The 20,195-nt window shown below is 43.1% G+C and overlaps 1 protein-coding gene across 13 annotated transcripts in view; it reads left to right on the forward strand.

The window, feature by feature from the left end:
* The window catches only part of ZMAT4 (zinc finger matrin-type 4), a 480,660-nt gene that overhangs the window by 141,661 nt on the left and 318,804 nt on the right, over window positions 1–20,195 (forward strand). For all 13 annotated transcript variants that reach the window (XM_045005488.1, XM_045005480.1, XM_045005486.1 and 10 more), the window contains one exon: window positions 10,483–10,579. In XM_045005488.1, coding sequence (XP_044861423.1) covers window positions 10,483–10,579 — 97 coding nt within the window. The remainder of the gene's footprint in view (window positions 1–10,482; window positions 10,580–20,195) is intronic.

Here is a 20,195-nt window from a genome sequence, read left to right on the forward strand (position 1 = left end):
TTAACATGTCTGACGGTGTCTGTAACATCCTAGCAGGATCCCAATGATGGTGCAACCTTGTTCTCCCTGTCCAACGTCATTGTTCTCTTGGCTGGAATAACCACCTAGGCAATATTTCCAGTTTTAGGAAAGGACCTCAGTGTGTCATGTCTATTTGTTGGGCTCTTATTTTTGTCAGAGACTATCTGGTGCTATAATGATCTATTGATGTAATAAAATCCTATGTGGTTCTAATATTTGCCTAATCCACAGCTGTAAATCATGTGCTAGAGAAGATATGACCCCATATTATCAGGGATACATTTAAAAAGAATAAGCAGCAGGGTGTGTATAATCACACATGTCCCTATAGAGAAACAAATACAGACTAGAAAGGCGCTTGAGCCACAATGAGGTGTATTTGAGAATATCTGTGACAAATACAGTGTCTCTGACTCATTGTGCTAATGTAGACTGCAAAAAGAATAAAGTTACAAATTGTACTGCCAAATTAGGTGCCACAAGATGGCTGAAGGCTCTGTAGTAAGAGAAGATAGGAGACAGGATTGGTCCAAGTAAATAGTCAGCTAGAGCAGAAAGCTTTGAAACCTATCATTAATTAATCTTTGGTGATGTATGGAGAAGGAGATTATTATAAGGAATTGGAATGGTTCTCTAATAATATATGCAGCATTTGGGGGGACTTAAAGTTGCAAACATCAGAAAGTCCTTTTTCACCTGAGTACAGTAGTCTTGTTGATTTTTTAAGTTGGCTACTCACTCACAGAAGAGAGGTCTACTCCTGTGTATAACGCACAAGTTTTAAAAAAATCAGGCCCTAACTCAATATAGGAGGTGCATTTCCCTTCCACGTGGCTTTAAATACGTTTTACAGTGAATAAGTAATTGGTAAGGGCAGCTTCCAGACAGAATTTTATAGGAGTAGGAGAAGCATAGTCATTCCATCACTATGATTATGGAAGCTCCTGAAGAATCTCTCAAGGTCTGAAGATGCTTCTTAGCAACACAGGAATTGTCATAGTGGATCAGTCCAGCCATTCATCTAGTTCTCAACTCTCAAATAGTCCCTGTAACCAGTCAACATCTGAGGAAGGGAGGGACTTGGGCTGGTCCAATAAGCAGTGTCTCATTGCTTCTCTTGTTCACTTTTTACTTGAGGGGCCAGTACTACTCTATTCATTTCCCACACAGTACATACAAGCAGTTAGCCCGTGTTTAAAGATTGGAGCATTTCTCTCTTCCCATCTTTGCTTGCTTTAAAAGATGGATTTCTGAAAAGATATTTTTTTTGTGGAGAAATTTGATTTGACATCTGTTGGATCTTACCAATTACCTTCAGCACTTAAACTAGTCTGTCTCAAAGGAGATAATCATAAAATGAGACGCAGGAGAAGATTGAATGGCTTAGATGGCACAATGAGTGTGTTGTGCTCTTTTGAGTGGTCTGCTGCAGTCACAGTACCTCAAATGCTGATTGATTTAATATTCTTTACAGCAACTTTTACTAAATGTTCTGACACTGCTGGAGTCACTGGAAAATAAATCTGGACCTTTGGATACACGTATATGCTTTTATGTCCTTGAAACTGTCATTTCATTCAGTGTCGAGGACAGAGATATACACACTTGCTGAACTTGCCTCAGACTAATGCAATTCCGTAGGCTGGGAAAGCTCTGATTTGTTAACACTGCAAAAGCTAGTGAGTTCCTTTTGTAATTTAAATTACCAATGACCAAGGGTCTTCCAGTTCAATGAACATGGTAAGGGTTTCTTTTTTTGTGCATTTCCATTTTTTAATCAGACTGCAGTAGAAGGAAAGCTTGACTTTTCTGCCTCTTAGCATCCAAATAATGATTTCCTATTTCCATATATAGAAGAAGCAATTTAAATAGTCAGATGGAATTCCTTATTATTTTAACCCCTTTAAATGTTCTAGGAAGGTCTTATTGCCTTTGAGAAAGATTTGCTTGTTTCAGTGGCCATTCTCTCTCTGTATCACCAGTTTTCACACTTAGATGGTTCTGGGTGATATCGTCAAAAGGTGGCATGCAACTTTTTTAATAAATGGTCATTGAGTTGTAGTAATGAGGAAAGAGGTGGATCCAGTTATACTTGGCCAAAAAGTGTTAACGTTGTTATGTTGACAGCAAATTTATAACGTCAGAACTGCTAAAGCCTCTGCAGTGGTCTTGCTCCCAGTGAAGACAACCATTTACTTCAGTGGGAGACAGCAGCAGGCCTGTGGTTTGTATTGTGTGCACACGCACCATCAGAACTCTGACTCATGGTATGAGCGTGCTGCTTCATGAGTGATAGGGGAGAGAAATTTGGAAATTGATCTGACACTCACAGCACGAACAAAAGGAGCACGCTTCGTATGAAATTTGCCCAATGACGTTTTTAATGTCATTCCAATTCTTTATTTTTCACCAAGTGAATTGTTTGTTTTTATAGCAGTATATCTAAAATGTGTGCGCATATATCTAATGCTGAAATGAATATGTATATTAATATAAATCAATCTACTCTTTCTACAATCAAATGTTCTAGCAGGAGGAAAACAAGACATCCCAGCTGTAAATCTCAGCATAGGATGAGATGACACTAAGTACATTAAGAATGCCTTAGGACTTTGGAAACTTCTGCATGCTGGTTGACTGATGTGTAGGACAGGATCCTGCTATTAATCATACTCTATAACTTTGACACAGGACTTTTCCTTCTGGGAAAAAAGCTTTCAGTGTCCCCAGTTAAGAGCTATAATTGCTGGCAATGCTTCCACCTACACAAGTAATTACGATTCAACAAGACTGTTAGTATATGCTGTTCAACTAGCAACGGAGCATTAAAACCTTATTACCTTAATGTAAAGTGTTACCAACTTCCTATCACTGCAGTCCTGATTGCTGACTAAAAGTTTAAAACCTGGCTTCATTGAAAGCCCCAGTTTGCAAAAAGAGGTTCTGAAGAGCATTTGGTGTCAGTAGGGATTATTCAGTCTTCTTGTTCCCCCATCACTGTGACAAGGCTATGTTGGTCTCTTTGCCTCCATTTGCAGTGAGGTGGAGAAATAGATACTAATAGCTCTGGAGGGAGCGTTGAGCTATAAATGCAGAACATTGCTTAGTCTTTGCTATGGTGCTGGGAGCAATCTTTGAGAAATAGGAGCATCCATCCATATGTTTGCAGTTTCTGTTCTGCTCCTGACAGCGTCCGGACTATCCTCTTGCATTTAGAAGAGTCGCTGAATCCTTTTATTTTCTATGCTATATAGAAGGGGTTCTCCACATTTTTCTTTCTGAGGCCCCCACAACATGCTATAATGACTCCACAGCCCATTGTGCCACAACTGTTTTTCTGCATATAAAAACCAAGGCTGGCATTAGAGGTAGCAAGCAGGGCAATTGCTCAGGGCCTCACGCCACAGTGGGCCCTGTCCGTGTAGCTAAGCCGTTCAGGCTTCAGCTTCAGGCCCGAGTGGCAGGGCTCAGGGAGGTGGAGCTTTGGCTTTCTGCCCTGGGTCCCAGTGAGTCTAATGCCGGCCTTGCTTGGCGGACCCCTTGAAACTTGCTCACGGCCCACCAAGGGGCCTCGGACCCCTGGTTGAGAACTGCAGTGGTTATTTGGCAGCGTCAGTGTCATCTGCGTGTTTTTAAAAATACCATGAACTTCAAATGAAATATCCTTTAAATATTTGTAAAGAAGATCTTAACATGATATGTGATTATTTTTATATAGACAGAAATAAGAGGAGAAAAGCTACTTGAGAAAAATGGCAAAACGTTAAGTCTAAATTATTACACATGGCAGAAATTTTTAACTTTTGAAGTTCAGGATAGAAAGTTGAATCAGGAAAATCCTCTACCTTGATGTGTTGTCCACTTGGGAGAAAAATGGCCCTATTTCTCAACATTCATTCAATCTGATTCTGTGGGGGACTTTTCATTCCCACTCTGTTTTTCATATCCTGACTAAACCCAAAGCCAACCCTGCCAAATTCATACTTCACATGTCATTCCAGTGTTGAAATTAGAGATGATTCAAGTACTTGACATTTCAGTTTGTATTTTATTCCAAATTCAAAAATGGGCCTGTTTTGCCAGATAATAGCCATATTTTGAGACTATTTTTCCACAAAAATTGGCTGATTTCCAAGTGAAAATTGGCCCTTTGAGTGAAAAGCAAAATAATAAACTATAAGAGTTTTGTTGGTATGTGATAACAGCCGTATCACCAGATTTGCCAAATCAAAATTAATGGGGCAAGAAGTAGTCCATAATTATATGCCCAATCATGACCAAGTTTAGAATCCCATAAGAAATAGCCACTTGTTCAGTAAATTCTATTAACTTTTGGAATATTTAGATTCTCATCCCTGCTACTTCTTGTTTTTTAATCTGAAGTAATACTCTCGGTTGTATGTCTACCAACATCATCCCTAGATACTGCAGTGATTAGAAGCCATATAAATAAATTAAAAAACACTAGAGAAAATCAGAACATCGTTATGAACATGTAATAGACAAAAATGAATTTTTTTTGTTAGAACTGGTGATTTTATAGGGCTCACAGCAGAGTGGGGGGAAAAAAGCCCTATATAATTATATATTAGCCATAAATAGATCAAATTTAAGGATGCCATATATTACATATTCTGACTGAATTACAGCAACTTTTACTTTTTATAGTTTTAAATATTTGAAGTGCATACTTGTATACCTGTGTCTGTGGGGAAAAAAATACTGTGGAAAGTTAAGAGGTCACCATTACATGGTAAATTAAAACAGGGCTCAGTCCATAGCTAAAAATTCCACAGCTCTGGCATTTCTAAACAGAGCTCTTCAGTTAAGCTTAAAATGTTCTGTTCAGACCTTCACACAAATGAATCGCTGCAAACCAGAAATCCAACCACCAAGCCTTTCTGAACTTTGCAATTTCATTTTCTTGTTCAAAGAATATAAGTGAAATTACTGTAGCATTAGCAGTTTGCTGTAAGGTCATTGTATAATATCAATGATAATACAGTTTGAGATACCAGGGAAATTATTAGATGGTTAAAATATATTTTTTAAAGGGAGGGGAGAGATTAATCCTAGAAAAAGCCCCTCTTACACACACAATTCTAAAGGAGGCCACAAAATAGGGAAATTGTAAGCATGAGGATCTGTATTTAAGTATTTCATTTATGTAGAATTTTGCTTATAGGAAAAAAAGCCTTGGGATTACCATCTCCTTTTCAAGGACAGCCACAAGGGATACAAGCATTTAACATAATATTCAGTTCCTCCCTGCCTTTTCAGTGAAAACATGTTAAACGACTGACATAAGTGACTTTCTGTAATGCTTTTCTGAAACCTGCATGTTGCTTTTTCAAAGAGAAGAATAATGGAGTTGAGTTGTGTGTACTTTTTAAAGAGAAAGGAATCTTCCTTCTGGGACCTAGGCATGCTAAGAATTATATTGTGTCTCATCGTCTCCATGCCTAATTTGCTCCTTTCAAACAAACTAAAGGTTATTTCTTTTTTCTTTTCAGCCCTGCAAACAGTGTAGGAGCTGAAAGCAAGTTGAGTCCTTTCCTTCTCATATATCAGTAATAAGGGCTCTGTAAGCCAAATTATGAGCTGAGTGACTGTAAGAGTAGCCACTAAGAGTCTGGGGATACTGACCCTTGCCATGTAACAGGGTTGTAAACTTGACCAATGCCAACTGACTGGTACCATGAAGTAAAGAGCACTTTCTTGCCAGTACACCTGCGTGTGATTCCTTTACGGCAACACCTGAGTGCCCAGTTTCCTTCAGCAGCTTTGCACAGGTTGAACCTGCTTATACCATAGGAAACAATATTGTCGACATCGATGCATAAGAGGGAGCAGGATCCAGCTCAGTCTCCTACTTGTGTTGACTGGACACCGGAGTCAGACTGGACTCCGTGCACAGGGAGCAGATCTGTTGAGTAAGAAGGTGCCATTATTACCCAGTAACTATTCAGAGCAGTCCCAGGCTTTAAGAGAAAAGCACCTCAGCACTGCAGGCCAAAGAGGGGTGAGAAATTCCTTCCTGCCACTGGGCAGTGGTCAGCATTACTATAGGAGCATAAATCTCTCCTTACTGGGCTCCTGTCTCCAATCTTCCTTCTGGCTGCAAGAGTGGACAGTAATCAGATCCCAGAGATAGTGAAGGAATCTGGCTACTTCCTTTCCTCTTTATAGTGAGGGAGGGCGGAGCGGGCCAGGCCAGGCCATAGCCAATTAGGCTGATGTAAAAGGGCTGCTGCCAATCATCCTGCCCTTTTCCTCACCTGAGCCTCTGCTGCCTGTCCTGAGCAGTGCTCACAGTCCCACTCTGACTTCCATGAACAGGATCAAGCCCGTGGTTTGCAGCATTCTGTGGCCCTGCAGCAAGGGATCCTGTCTTCTCCCCCTCCCTTGTCTCTAGACCTGGGGCTGTGCCACATTCTTTTGCTAGCTCTGCCCACCACTGTACCTAAACTGTTCCAGCAAGGGCCGCTGTGAAAAACTGCACCTCGACTGCTGGGGCAAAACAGCGTAGCTCTCAGCTTGCAGTCAAGCTTTCTTAAGGATGGGCCCAGGATGCTTTAATTATTATTCAGACATGTAAATGTCTGTGCTTTGTGCGGTTTCATTCATTACTGTAGCACCTTGAAGCTTTATGTGATATCTTCCTTGTATCCTAAATGGCCTGTCCTCAGTGGCAGCACATTCAGTAAGCCTTTAAACAAAACCTGGATTGCAATTTATCCAAGTCTTTTTGTCCATGTCAACTCAAATAGTTGCAACTGAATTGCCACTGTTACAGGCTACTGCCTATTCATATGCATTAGCACTTTCCAAGGTAAACATTGCCTACAAGGGATATTCCTAAAGAGAGAGAATAAAAGGTAGCCCAGTTTCATCCTTGGGGATGTGCCCCCAATGATGATAAGCTGCAAGAGCTTCCTCATTCTGCTACAAGGAGACATTGTTGAGTAGATCACAGAACTGGGAGTTCGGACTCCTGGGTTCTCGTCCTGGTTTTACCAGTGATGTGTTCTGTGACAAGCCACATAACCACTCTGTGTCTCAGCTTATCCTGGTGTAAAACAGATGTACTAAGGGGTGTGGTGAGGCATAGATACCTTTTGTTGAAGTGCTTTGAAATCCTCCAGTGAAACGTATTCTATAAGTGCAAAGAGTGATTGTCATTGTGATTCTTATTCTATAACATAACCTTTTAGTTTCTGCCATGAAAAAAAATAGGAGCCACGCTAAGCCCCCATTTCCTGACCTAGAGCACTCATTTATGAAAACAGAACAAGACCAAAAATTAATTGAGCTCTACGTTGTCAGTAGCCTTCTGCAGATCTAAGGAAACTTCTCCAACAATATCGCTTTATTCCATGGTTGTAGAGCATCATTAAAGAATGTTTGGGATGAAAACCTGTCCAATAAGATGAAATGAGAACATTAGTATGTAAATAACTACTTGATCTGTCATGCACTAAGCAGCCTAACATCTTCTCCAGACAAGTGGGGAGCTCTCCAAGACCCCAAGTCTGAATATCTGGGGTTTGGAACATAAAGCACAGTTTTTTCCATACTGTTGCAAATAAAAAATAATGTAGGGCACTTTGGAAAGACAATAGGCAGCATGCTATCCTAGGAAGTGTATTTTATCACCACCTCTCAGATTACCAGTGCAATTTGTCTTCTAGGGGCCTATTTATAGCTTTTCAGAGCAGGGGCAGTCGTTATTTCTGTGTATTGCACAGCACTGAGCGCCCTGTCAGCATTAAATAATAATTTTTGGCAACAGAGATTTTTACCAGGCCAAAAAATAAAAATAAATTCACTTTCAGAGCAAAGCTTTTGGTACAGGTTACTCTGTATCTTCTTGGAGAGCCCAGGATGACTCTGGTTTTCAAGCTTTATTCCTACTCAGTATCTATTTTCCTTAAACAGCTCTGAAAGCTTATATATTACTCCTGAACCATTTGAGCCCATTCACTTTAGAAGACAACTTGGAACAATGTTGACTGGAAAGGACAGTATTGGAAGGGACTCTGCAGTACCCCTGCCATTCACAATATCAAGATGCTGTTACAGGATTACATTTTTATATTAACCGTAGAGCTATTTCAATTTTTCACTGTAAAGTAACCTTTTATGGGGTGCATAGACCAGCCTCCACCTTCTGAACCTGCCTGTTTGTGTTTGTATTGTACATTAGTTGACAAGTTATTTACTATCAGACATGTCTTCAGAAATAAGTTGCAGTAAAATGTAACTCTAGAGCACATCCCTGATGGCCTTTCTCCTCTTTGCATTGCACTTTACAGCATCATGTTTATGAAATTGTGCATACTCACAGCAGCGTGTGCATGTACTCTTTGATAAATAAATTCATTTTCTCTATGGTGAGCATCTGAGACCTCATTCAGAGGAATTTTATATGCCCAAATTGCAATTTATTCCAGTTTAAACAGCAGGGCCAGGCCACGCGTTGATTTCCTGGATTTTAGTTAGTTCTTTAGTTCAGAGACTTTCACATGAAGATGCAGAGAAATTCTCCTTGCAATTTTGCTCATAAATCTTTGTGCATCTCCTACTTTTGTAAATGTGTATGGATCTGTTTAATTGCCTGTTCCCTGCCCTGCAGTCTAAGCCTGGAGGCAAAAACGTGAATTAGATAAACAGTGCAGTTTCAACTAAGCACTTGCCCTGTAGAGGAACAACTTTGTTACAGGAGGAAATAAAGACCATAATGAGTGCTTGTATTTTAAATAGATGAGCAGTTAGTTCGGTGAGGTGGCACATTCCCATGCAGTATCTCCTCTTGCCCTTACTTGCTCATTTAACTGATCTGCTGCACATGCAGAGTATGCCTCCTGTAGTTCACATCATGATAAAATGCTAAACATTTACTTTAGAGACCCCATTTAACTGCAGCAATTGAATAAACAATACAATAGAAAGCAAAAGGCATCAGTTAGCGTTATTTAAAAAAAAATACATGCTACATGAAAACATTAACACTGGTGAGCCCACTGAGATGTTGTTTCTTGTTCAGTGGTATTCAGCTGACCAGCAGCCAGACGAGCACCTGTATAAATAGCAATTACTGTTATTTTTTGCAACAAAGAACAGGAAAGCTAAAATTAGCATGTCAGGAACTGCTTTGTGTGGAAGAGTAGAACACCATCATCGAGAGCCCTAGACAGATATTGCAACCAACTATAAATGTGTCAGGCATCTTAGCACATAGCTCTGGATTTGATAGGCTACCCTGCAACATGGATCCAATATTCAAGTGATCAGCTCACCCAGCGTGGGACAGATTTTCAAAGGGGCTCAGCAGTCAACATGCACCCTGCAGATCTGGTTGGTTACAGGACAGCTGGTCCCTTTGGAAGATCTGTCCCTGATTGTGTGTGTTGAGCTCTTCTGAACATTCTGTCTATCACTATAATAATAATAATGAGTCACGCTGAACTGTGCCAACTACCAAACAAAATGAGAGAGAGAGAGAGAGAGAGAGGCAGAACTTCTCATACCCACCAGTTCACATACAGTCACTTTTGTGGCAAATCATAGGGGAGGGAGACGCCTAGTCTAATAATAATAGTAATAGACAGGAGACTGGTATTTACTCTACTTCATGGGCTGCAGTGATGTTCTCCCTTATTGCTCAGACTCCACTGATGTTTACATTTCAGGATGCTGGATGTTATATAAGGACATAAGTTGGTAGGGAAGGAATCGTTTTGTTGAGAAGAAATTGGAAATGGTAAGAGAGATGTATGGGTTGAGTGTATTCTAATTAATGAGAATTATGCTGGATGTTTTTAAAACAATCCTTCTTATTTTCAACCTTATTCTCTTTGGGGTGAATTTCATACGTGCTTATATTATCCAGCTGCCTTTTTTATTCTAAACATGGTAGGCCATAGAGCCAGCAGGAGTTAATCGCACAGTCTGAAAAGAAATGGATTCTTTTCTCCCTCTGTTCCATGTTCACTCTGGCTTCATCTGCATTAGGAAGCATTTAGCAATTAAAAGATTAGGCCATTTATATAAAGATGATGATCAAGCCATGTATAGAATGGCGATGGCTGTCTAAGACAATGTGCACAGAGTACAGACAGACAGAGTGTAAGAAGAATAGCAAATTGCATCTGAAAAAACGGGAGCATAAATCCTTAATTCAGTTGCTCATATATGCATTATTTCTTGGGTATTATCATTGTGTTTTCCCAAGTGGTTAGTTGTTGGCAGAACAAGAGAGAGCTCTTCCTGTGTTACAACGTACAAAAGAGATTATGCATAAATGAGCTAGGCCACTTCTACAACAGGTCTCTTCTTGGTCAGCCTTTTTTGCTGTAGCTCCCACTTTAGGACACAAAAATGCACAGCTTGTTCCTAATAACTGCTGGTTTGTGTTATTAATAACATAGTGCAACTAACCATGTTGGGTTTTGTTCACAGGTCTGAAGCGTAGTTACACTTGTAACATCTGTAATGTCACTCTAAACTCAATAGAACAGTATCACGCTCATCTGAAGGGCTCCAAACATCAGACCAAGTGAGTACTTTTCCTATTACAGTCGAACCCATTTATGTCGACCTCGGTTAACTTGCCAATCCTATTAAGTCGACGGTTTACAAGTGGAACCGCCAAACTCCCTCTTTGTCTTATGGGTTTCTCATCCGTTATGTCGATTCGCCGAACCCTAATATCTCGAGCCCGTCCCCGACCCACCGTGTCCCCAGCCGCCTGCTCCCCGGCTCTCCAGCGGCGCGGTTCCCCAGCCGCCCGCTTCCCGCGTCCCCAGCCGCCCGGCTCCCCGCGTCCTCGACCCACCGTGTCCCCAGCCGCCCGCTCCCCGGCTCCCCAGCCCCGCGGTTCCCCGCGTACCCGCCCGCCGGCTCCGCTTCGCCGCCCGCCCGTCCGTCCGCCCGGCTCCGCTTCCCCGCCCGCCCCCGCATACCCGGTCCCTGCCTGTCCCCGCCCGCCCGGCCCCGCATACCTGGTCCCTGCCCGTCCCCGCCCCACATACCTGGTCCCGGCTTCTCCTGCCGCCTGCCCGCCGGCTCCGCTTCGCCGCCCGCCCGGCTCCGCTTCGCCGCCCGCCCGGCTCCGCTTCCCCGCCCGCCCCCGCATACCCGGTCCCTGCCAGTCCCCGCCCGCCCGCCCGGCCCCGCATACCTGGTCCCTGCCCGTCCCCGCCCCACATACCTGGTCCCGGCTTCGCCTGCCGCCCGCCTGCCGGCTCCGCTTCGCCGCCCGCCCGTCCGCCCGGCTCCGCTTCCCCGCCTGCCCGCCCCCGCAAACCCGGTCCCTGCCTGTCCCCGCCCGCCCGCCCGGCCCCGCATACCTGGTCCCTGCCCGTCCCCGCCCCACATACCTGGTCCCGGCTTCGCCTGCCGCCCGCCCGCCGGCTCCGCTTCGCCGCCCGCCCGTCCGCCCGGCTCCGCTTCCCCGCCTGCCCGCCCCCGCAAACCCGGTCCCTGCCTGTCCCCGCCCGCCCGACCCCGCATACCTGGTCCCTGCCCGTCCCCGCCCCACATACCTGGTCCCGGCTTCGCCTGCCGCCCGCCCGCCGGCTCCGCTTCGCCGCCCGCCCGTCCGCCCGGCTCCGCTTCCCCGCCCGCCCGCCCCCGCATACCCGGTCCCTGCCTGTCCCCGCCCGCCCGGCCCCGCATACCTGGTCCCTGCCCGTCCCCGCCCCACATACCTGGTCCCGGCTTCGCCTGCCGCCCGCCCGCCGGCTCTGCTTCCCCGCCCGCCCGTCCCCGCTTCCCCGCCCCCGCATACCCGGTCCCTGCCTGTCCCTGCCCGCCCGCCCGGCCCCGCATACCTGGTCCCTGCCCGTCCCCGCCCCACATACCTGGTCCCGGCTTCGCCTGCCGCCCGCCCGGCTCCGCTTCGCCGCCCGCCCGTCCGCCCGGCTCCGCTTTGCCGGATCCAGCCACGTGCAGGCAGCGCGGTAAGGGGGCAGGGAGGGGGTGGGGGGGTGGATAGGGGTTTATCTCGATCATTGGTTATCTCGACGGCTTTTGGCAAACCCCTAGGCCGTCGAGATAACAGGGTTCAACTGTAGTACTTATCTGTCTGTCTGGTGTGGGTGATCGTAGATGTAGATATAAGAAAAACACTATGCACTCCCATAATGCCTTTCATCCAAGGATCCGAAAGTGATTTACAAATATAGACACAAAGATATTGGTAGGTACCTGTAGAGAGAGGCAGGGCTGAATATAGATCAGTCTGACTGCATTCTTTGAACCTGAAATGCAGTGTTTGTTCTTTGTTTACCTGTTCCTCTAGAGCTTTGTTGTGGCAAAGCATTCTGGATATCACTCTTTGGCATGGAAGCCTGATGAGAACAGGCTTTCTCACAAGTTTTGAGCATGTTCTGTTTTCAAATAGGTCACAAATACTTTGGGAAGAAGTGGTATATTTGGCACTTATGCTTCTCAGCTCAGCCAAAATCTGTGTGCAGAGATGTGAGAAAATTCAAACAAGGAATGAAATTAGCTGAAAATACAATGAATCTCGTGTTGTGCTGTGCTTTCTACTTCAATCTCTGTTTTCATTAAGATTTCATTAGTGATGGTTGGCTTTGGTCTGGCGCACCAGATGTATGGTAACCTGATACATCCTCACGGCTCCACCCCAGGTGTAAATCTGCTTTCAGCTTATCATGGTTTCTAGGAAACCAGTTATGCCTTGATGCCGGACACTTAGAATCATAGAATCTCAGGGTTGGAAGGGACCTCAGGAGGTCATCTAGTCCAACCCCCTGCTCAAAGCAGGACCACTTGAACTGATTTTGTGCATTTCAGTTCTGGCTCAGAGGAGTGTGATCTTCCTGCCAGGTGAGCTGAGTTTGAGGAATTTGTGTAACGATGGTTGTTCGAAGGTTAGCATATTACAACAATTAAAAGGGATGGAACACTCCCATTGACCTCATCTACTAAACAACTTCCACTTCTCCCTTCAGTACCCATCTGAAGTCACACTTCTGTAGAAAATCCCCCCTTCCTTCATTTGTATCCATCAGACCATCCCTCTCCTGAGCTGTTAGCTATTACTTGCTTTATATTTATCTCATCTTTAGGTTGTAAGCTCCTTGGGCAGGGAATGTTTCTTATCTCTGTTCTCTAAAGTGCTGTGTAAATTTACAGCACAGCTTGAACGTTTTATACTCATAACTTGCACTTCTCATAGTTTACGCTGGTCTGCATTTTGCCACGTGCAGTCAGTGCTTTAATTTATAAAGAATATTGGACACAGATTAGTCCACTTTAAGTGACTTTGATAGTATGTATTATCCTTCTGAATACATATATGTTCCCTCTTTAATAAAACTGTATCTGTGTCTTCAGCTCAGCAGGGAGAAAACGCCAAAAAATAAAAACAATAAATAATGCAAAGAAAAGTTCCTAATCCCAGGCATGTTCCTTAATATTCATAGGACACGGAGTACAGATGTGATGCACAGGGGATGACAGGCTGCAGGACAAATATGGAACCTGACAAACAGAGTAGCATAATTTTGCCAGAAAGCAAAAGCAGCTATTGAATAGGTTTTATGACTTTCTTTAAAAGAAGAAAGGAAATACCCCGTGTGAGAACTGAGAGCCTTCTGTGGGTTCAGGGAGAAGTTTTTCAAAACTAAACCAAAAGCCATTGCATGAGATTAGGGCTGAAGTGTGGGTCTGGACTCAGTCACATAATCCCGTTGAAACGTTCTCTCTCCTTAAACACTGAAATATTCTGTATTCGAGACAAACCAGGGAACAGCTGTGAGGTCAGCTTGCCTGTCTGTCCACTTCTCCAGCCTGAAAGATGCATCCTTTTATGTGAAAAACAAATGGACAGCAGTGACCCACCAGGCTGACATGCCAACAACGTCCAGTCCTTGTACAGATGCCACAATCAGTCAAGCTTAAAGGCATTGAGTTTGGAGCTTCTCTTGTGCACTCTCTACGGGAAGGACATTGACTGTAAGGACATTAGATGGTTCCAAGTCAATACATTTGTTTTGTGATATAAAGCAATTACCTATTAGCCAACTTTCCAAGGGGGATCTGCTCTGCCAATTTGTATAAATTATTAAAATAAAATTATAAAGGTACATAGTACCAAAGAGTAGATGAATGAACTAATCTCTCTTAATATACTTTGAGCTTTGGGAATGGTTCCAGGTACAAGTATTCAATATTACTCTGACATGAAGGATTTAAAAGATATCATTAGTTTCTGAGACATTTTAGGTGGTTTAAGAGGACTCAGAAGTTTTCAGGAGGATAAATCAGGGCTATGCCAAACCAGAAGGGAGAAGTAATTTCTGAGCCTTGTTTTTTTTCCTCAAAGAGCAAGCCTAGCCTTTCCCCCTACAATTTCCGCAGCTGATGTGAGCCCTTCTAAGATGCCTAGTGTGAATCACATTTGCTGTGATCTTATTTATTCATTGTGTGTCTGAATGGCCCCCAAATTAGGGTAATTTTTTTTATATTACATAAATTTAGGCTAAATCCACTGGCCGAACCTAACATCCATTTCTTGCACATTGTCATTCTCCAGTCATTGTCTTAGATGCGTTTATCTTAGCATATTCACTGCATTGCTGTAGGATTTTCCACCTGAAGAACTTGACATCCCTAGATTGATTTGGTTTGCATGAAGTCCATTACATCATGGGCACATCTTCACTAGCAACGTTAAAGTGCTGCTGCAGCAGTGCTTTAACATAGCTGGTGTAGTCGTGGCATGGTGCTGGGAGAGAGCTCTCCCAGTGCTATAAAAAACCCACCTCCACGAGGGGCGCAGCTCCCAGCGCTGGGGCTGGTGCACTGTCTACACTGGCACTTTACAGTGCTGTAACTTGCAGCGCTCAGGGGTGTGTTTTTTCACACCCCCGGGTGAGAAAGTTGCAGCGCTGTAAAGTGCCAGTGTAGACAAGCCCTATGTTAGCATGAGCCCTGGCCTATGTCCCCAGTCACTGATAATCCACTGGGAGGGTGAGGTTGTAGGAGCACAAAAGAATTGCAACATCTGTGATACCAAAGGGTAGCTGTAAGAACATAAAAACAGCTATACTGGGTTAGACCAATGTTACACCTTCCGACAGTGAGCGGTGCCAGATGCTTCAAAGGGAATGAATAGAACAGGGCAATCATCAAGTGATCCATCCCCTGTTGTCCAGTCCCAGCATCTGACAGTCAGAGGCTTAGGGACACCCAGAGCATGAGGTTACATCCCTGACAATTTTGGCTGATAGTCATTATTGGATCTATCTTTTGAACCCAGTTATACTTTTGGCCTTCACAAAGGCAAAGAATTACACAGGTTGGCTGTGCATTGTGATAAGAAGTACTTCCTTTTGTTTGTTTTAAACCTGATGCCTATTAATTTCATTGGATGACCCCTAGTTCTTATAGTATGTGAAGAGTAAATAACACTTCCTTATTCACTTTCTCCTCACCAGCCATGATTTTATAGACCTCTATCATATCCCCCTTCAGTCATCTCTTTTCCAAGCTGAAGAGTTCCAGTCTTTTTAATCTCCTCATATGTATGCTGTTCTATACCCTTAATCATTTTTGTTGCCCTTCTCTGTACCTTTTTCATTTCTAATAAATCTTTTTTGAGATGGAGCGACCAGAACTGCATGCAATATTCAAGGTGTTGGCATATCAGAGATTTATATAGTGGCATTATGATATTTACTGTCTTATTAACAATCCCTTTCCTAATGGTTCCTAACATTGTTTGCTTTTTTGACTGCCACTGCACACTGAGCCGATGTTTTCAGAGAACTATCCACAATGACTCCAAGTTCTCTTTCTTGACTGGTAATAGCTAATTTAGACTCCATCATTTTTGTATGTATAATTGGGATTATGGTTTCCAATGTGCATTACTTTGCATTTATCAACATTGTATTTCATCTGTCATATTGTTGTCCAATCACCTAGTTTAGTGAGATCCCTTGGTAGCTCTTCACAGTCAGCTTTGGACTTAACTATCTTGAATAGTTTTGTATCATCTGCAAACTTAGCCACCTCACTGTTTACCCCTTTTCCAGATTATTTATGAATATGTTGACTAGGACTGGTCCCAGTACAGATCCTTGGAGGACCCCGTTACTTACCTCTCTCCATTCTGAAAATTGAGCATTTATTCCTACCCTTTGTTTCCTGTAGTGACCAATGAAGCTCCATAAATGGGTGGTGTGGAACAGAGGTCACTGCAAGGCAGTGATTTAGCACTTCCCCATAGGACCTCCTAATAAGCAAGGACTGGGATTCAGGAGGTCTCAGTTCAGTTCCAGGCTCTGCCCCAGAGCCCTTGTGTGACTGTGGGGGAGTCGCATAATGTCTTGTGCCTCAGCTCTCCATCTGTAAAGCTGGATGATCATATGTCCCTGACCCACAGTGGCATTGTGAGGCTTAGGGTTTGTGTGGCACTCAGCTATTACGTGGACAGGAGCTATATAAGCAGAGCTCTATCTGCCAGAAAACAGAACTGCCCGTCTTTACCAGCAGAATCCCAGAAGAACATCTGTAGCCTTTGGCTGGGATTAGCCCCTGCTCTCTAACGCAGAGAGCTGTCATTTACCCTCCCCCTGCCAGTGCCAGCCTTCCTGAGTCTGCTCCTACATAGGAAAAATCTAGAAGAGCTTTAGGACCCCTCCGACCCCGAGGCTATGACCCAGCATTAATTTCAGAGGCAAGGGTTATTTTCAATAGACTTTTTTTTATTGTTCAGACAGCAAAGGCTAAAGCAAATCATTTGCATAGCAGAATAGCCTCATGGATGTAATTTGAAATAAATTGGATGGTAAATAGAGATCTGCTAAAGAAGCTGTCTCTCATTCTGGCAACATCAGCAAGGTTGCCTTCTGCACAGTTACCTATGTAACCTCACATTTTTTATTTTGTATCCATTCCTCATACTTTATTCAGCTCTTCAATCACCAATTGCATATTTTTAGTCATCTGCAATTAACAAGGTGTCATCTTCAAATCTTAGAGGATTGGTCCTTGTAGAAAGATGTTTCCTCTGTATCCCAGTGTTGTTTTTCTGAATTTTTCCTCCCAACCTGCTCTGATTAAAATTTGAGAGAGAGAGAATCTCTAGCCTCTTGGACTGTAGAAGAAACCTAAAGCAGAATGTTTCCACTGCAGAGCTTTGGAATTTCCTCAGCTTGTGCTTATGACCTGGGAAAAGAATTTGCAACATTCAGCTGCAAACTCACTAGCTGGTAATTCTTTCTGATCCTTTTATGTCCCTCACTAGAGGGAACAAAACCGAACAAAAAGATGGAAGGGTTTGAATGGAGCTCAGAATAAAGTTTGGAGAAGTTGGAAGAACCCTACTTTGTGCCAAGATTGTTTAACTTCTCAGAGTTATTCAAACTCAAGGGCGTCATTTGTTCACAAGAGCAGCATACTGGCAAAACAGGGAACTGGGCCTGTTGCTCCACCTGCTAAAAAGACATCAGGATGGAGGAAAATATTATACAGAACATCAAAGGAAAGTAAGGTGCGTGAGAGAAAATGGCTGCTACCTGCAATTCCTTCCACATCCCCCAGAGAGGAGGAAGACTTGGAACCTTTAAATCCTCCTATTTTTTTGGCTGAAGTAACCCTGTCAGAAGGAGATTACAGTTAGTAGTTTGGGCCTAGAAGGCTTCTAATGGTTCATTACCACATCTGGGCACCAGAGAGGCAGGTAGCATTATACCCTTTTAGTGTCAAGACTCGGTGAAATGTTCAAATATTCCCAACGCTTTCTAGAGCTGTGAAAAAGCATGAATTATTGAGCAGGAGGCCCCTGTCACTTTCATCTTGGCAAAAAGTGAGGACGCCTGCATTAAGATCACAGTATCACTCACAGTATCACTCACGTGGACAGTTTTTCTTTTTTTTTAAAAGGACCTTCTGCTGTTTCACAAATTAATATTCTTATTGCTCCTTCTAAATATAGTGTCTTATCACTTACTCATAATTATTTAAATCTGGTAATGTCTCACGAGTTCTTCATGGGCATTTAATAAGAGGGGAAACCTACTATTATATTCATAGGAACGTATGTTACAAATGTAATAATAGAATGCCAAATAAAGATGTTCATCTGACCAATTTCTATGGGAAATTGCTTTGATTATTCTATTTCGTCTATTCATTGTTCATTCTTATACCATTTTCTTTGAGGCTAAGTGACTCAGTAGATGAATATAGAATTCTTCATTTCCTATAGCGAAGTGCAGATGTGTAAGACAGAATAGGGTCGGCATTTTGGATTTACACAAAATAAAAACTTCATTTTTATAATTGGTCTGGAACAGATTTTACTCGCTCATTTGAAGAAATTCTTGGGGCTGTGTCCTCTTTTAGATGGAGCTGATGGGGGATGATGCACTAGAAGGGTCTGTTCTAAGATAGACTGTACCAGGCCAGCACAGAATTAGTGATAAGATAAAGGGTTCTCGACAATTACCTTTCTCCCCTAATTCCCCCAGTCCAGCACCAAGCTCATCTGGACCAAATCTGTTCCTGGAATACATCTGGCACATTGCTTCATGTAGGAGTCTCTTCTATTTATAGCAAGCAGGCAACTGAACTGAAGCAAGCATTTCTCTGGGGCTTGGATGAGTGTGTAGTATGGGTATTACAGTAATAAGGGCTAAAAGATTTTAGAAAGTTTAAGCATTATGCAGGTCTGCCCTAACACAGATGATGGCCCATGTCTATGAAATCAGTGCAGATGGAGGTGTTTTACTTACAAGATCTTTGGCATAAGTGAATAGCACTGGCAAATGTTGTTCTAATCATTTCTCAGCCAGTGAACTTCAGTGATTCAAGACACATCCATTCTTTCAGCAATATACCTGTCTATTACAGCATTCTATTCTTGTGATATTTTATAATCTAGGGTTACTCCTGGTTAGCTGCTTATGCTAAGGCTTTTGGGGCGGCTTGATTAGTTTAACTAAGCTGTTGTCTTACAGGCCTTGAGGCTTGTAGATTCATTGCATTATTGCTTTAACTTATACCTATGTCTTACCTAGCCAATTCCTATTCCTATATGCTGCACCCCTTTAAACATTCCTGTTATCTTTGGTTAGTGATGATACTTTCCCCTTATCCTTTCAACACAAAGGGTTTGCTAGGGAACTGCTGTATCCAAGGCAACAAAAAACAGTTTATGAACCTGGCACACTTTCAAAAATGTTTTATAAAGGAAAGACATGCCCTCTTGGGACAGATTGGGCATGGAAAGATGATCGCACTCCAAAATTACCCAGCAGATTAGGCTTCTGGAGAGCAACTGTAAGACAAGAGCCATATAAAACAAGAGTGAACCAAACAATAAATTTCTATTACAGCTACTGAAAGCGTTCCAGAGGGTAACACACAGCCAATCCATCCCCAAATTATGCTTTAAATAACTCACTGAATAGCAGCCTTTGAGCTGCTGCTTAGCAGCCCATGTTATTCTGACCTTCCTTCATTTCTCAGCATCAAAGCTGATGGTCCTGGGGCTCGGTCAGCAAAGCTGGGACTCAAAGTCCATATAACTGACTCTTCACATTTCCCCTCTTTCTCCCCCCACCCCCACCTTTCATTACAGGACTTTCAGAGTCAGATCTGAATCCTGGATGCCGGTCTGCTGAATTTGGTTGACCAAAGATGGGAAGAAGTGGCAGGGGGAAAGAATTGCTGAAATTGACTAGGTTGATATTTCAGCATTTAATAAGCGATGTAGAGGGATGCAGCTAGCGTTGTCAGCTCTGATTTTCCATTGGCCAGTGAATATGCAAAGCTACATCTAAGAGCCTCTTTATTCCCCCCCCCCCCCAAAACCATAAATATTTTAAGTTTTATATATAAAAAAGAAAATACAGATCCACTTGAGATCCTATAATGAACCTCGGGATTGAAGGGATTAGAACCAGTTACAGAAGAGGGTTTCTTATAAAAGCAGCAAAAATCTGCGATGCTGTAGAATATGTTCACCCCAGTGGTTGTGTAGTCCTCCTGGCAGGTTTGGTGAGAGTTAGACATTCATGTGCAAGGCTGATGAGTGAGAGCTACTTTTTTAAATTTTACCTTGTGAATCTATAGCTTAGATACATAGTTCTTGCGTGCATGCATGCCCACAAACACACATGCAAATACACAAA

This window comes from Mauremys mutica, chromosome 2, assembly GCF_020497125.1.
Source record: "Mauremys mutica isolate MM-2020 ecotype Southern chromosome 2, ASM2049712v1, whole genome shotgun sequence".
NCBI classification, from domain to species: Eukaryota; Metazoa; Chordata; order Testudines; family Geoemydidae; genus Mauremys; species Mauremys mutica.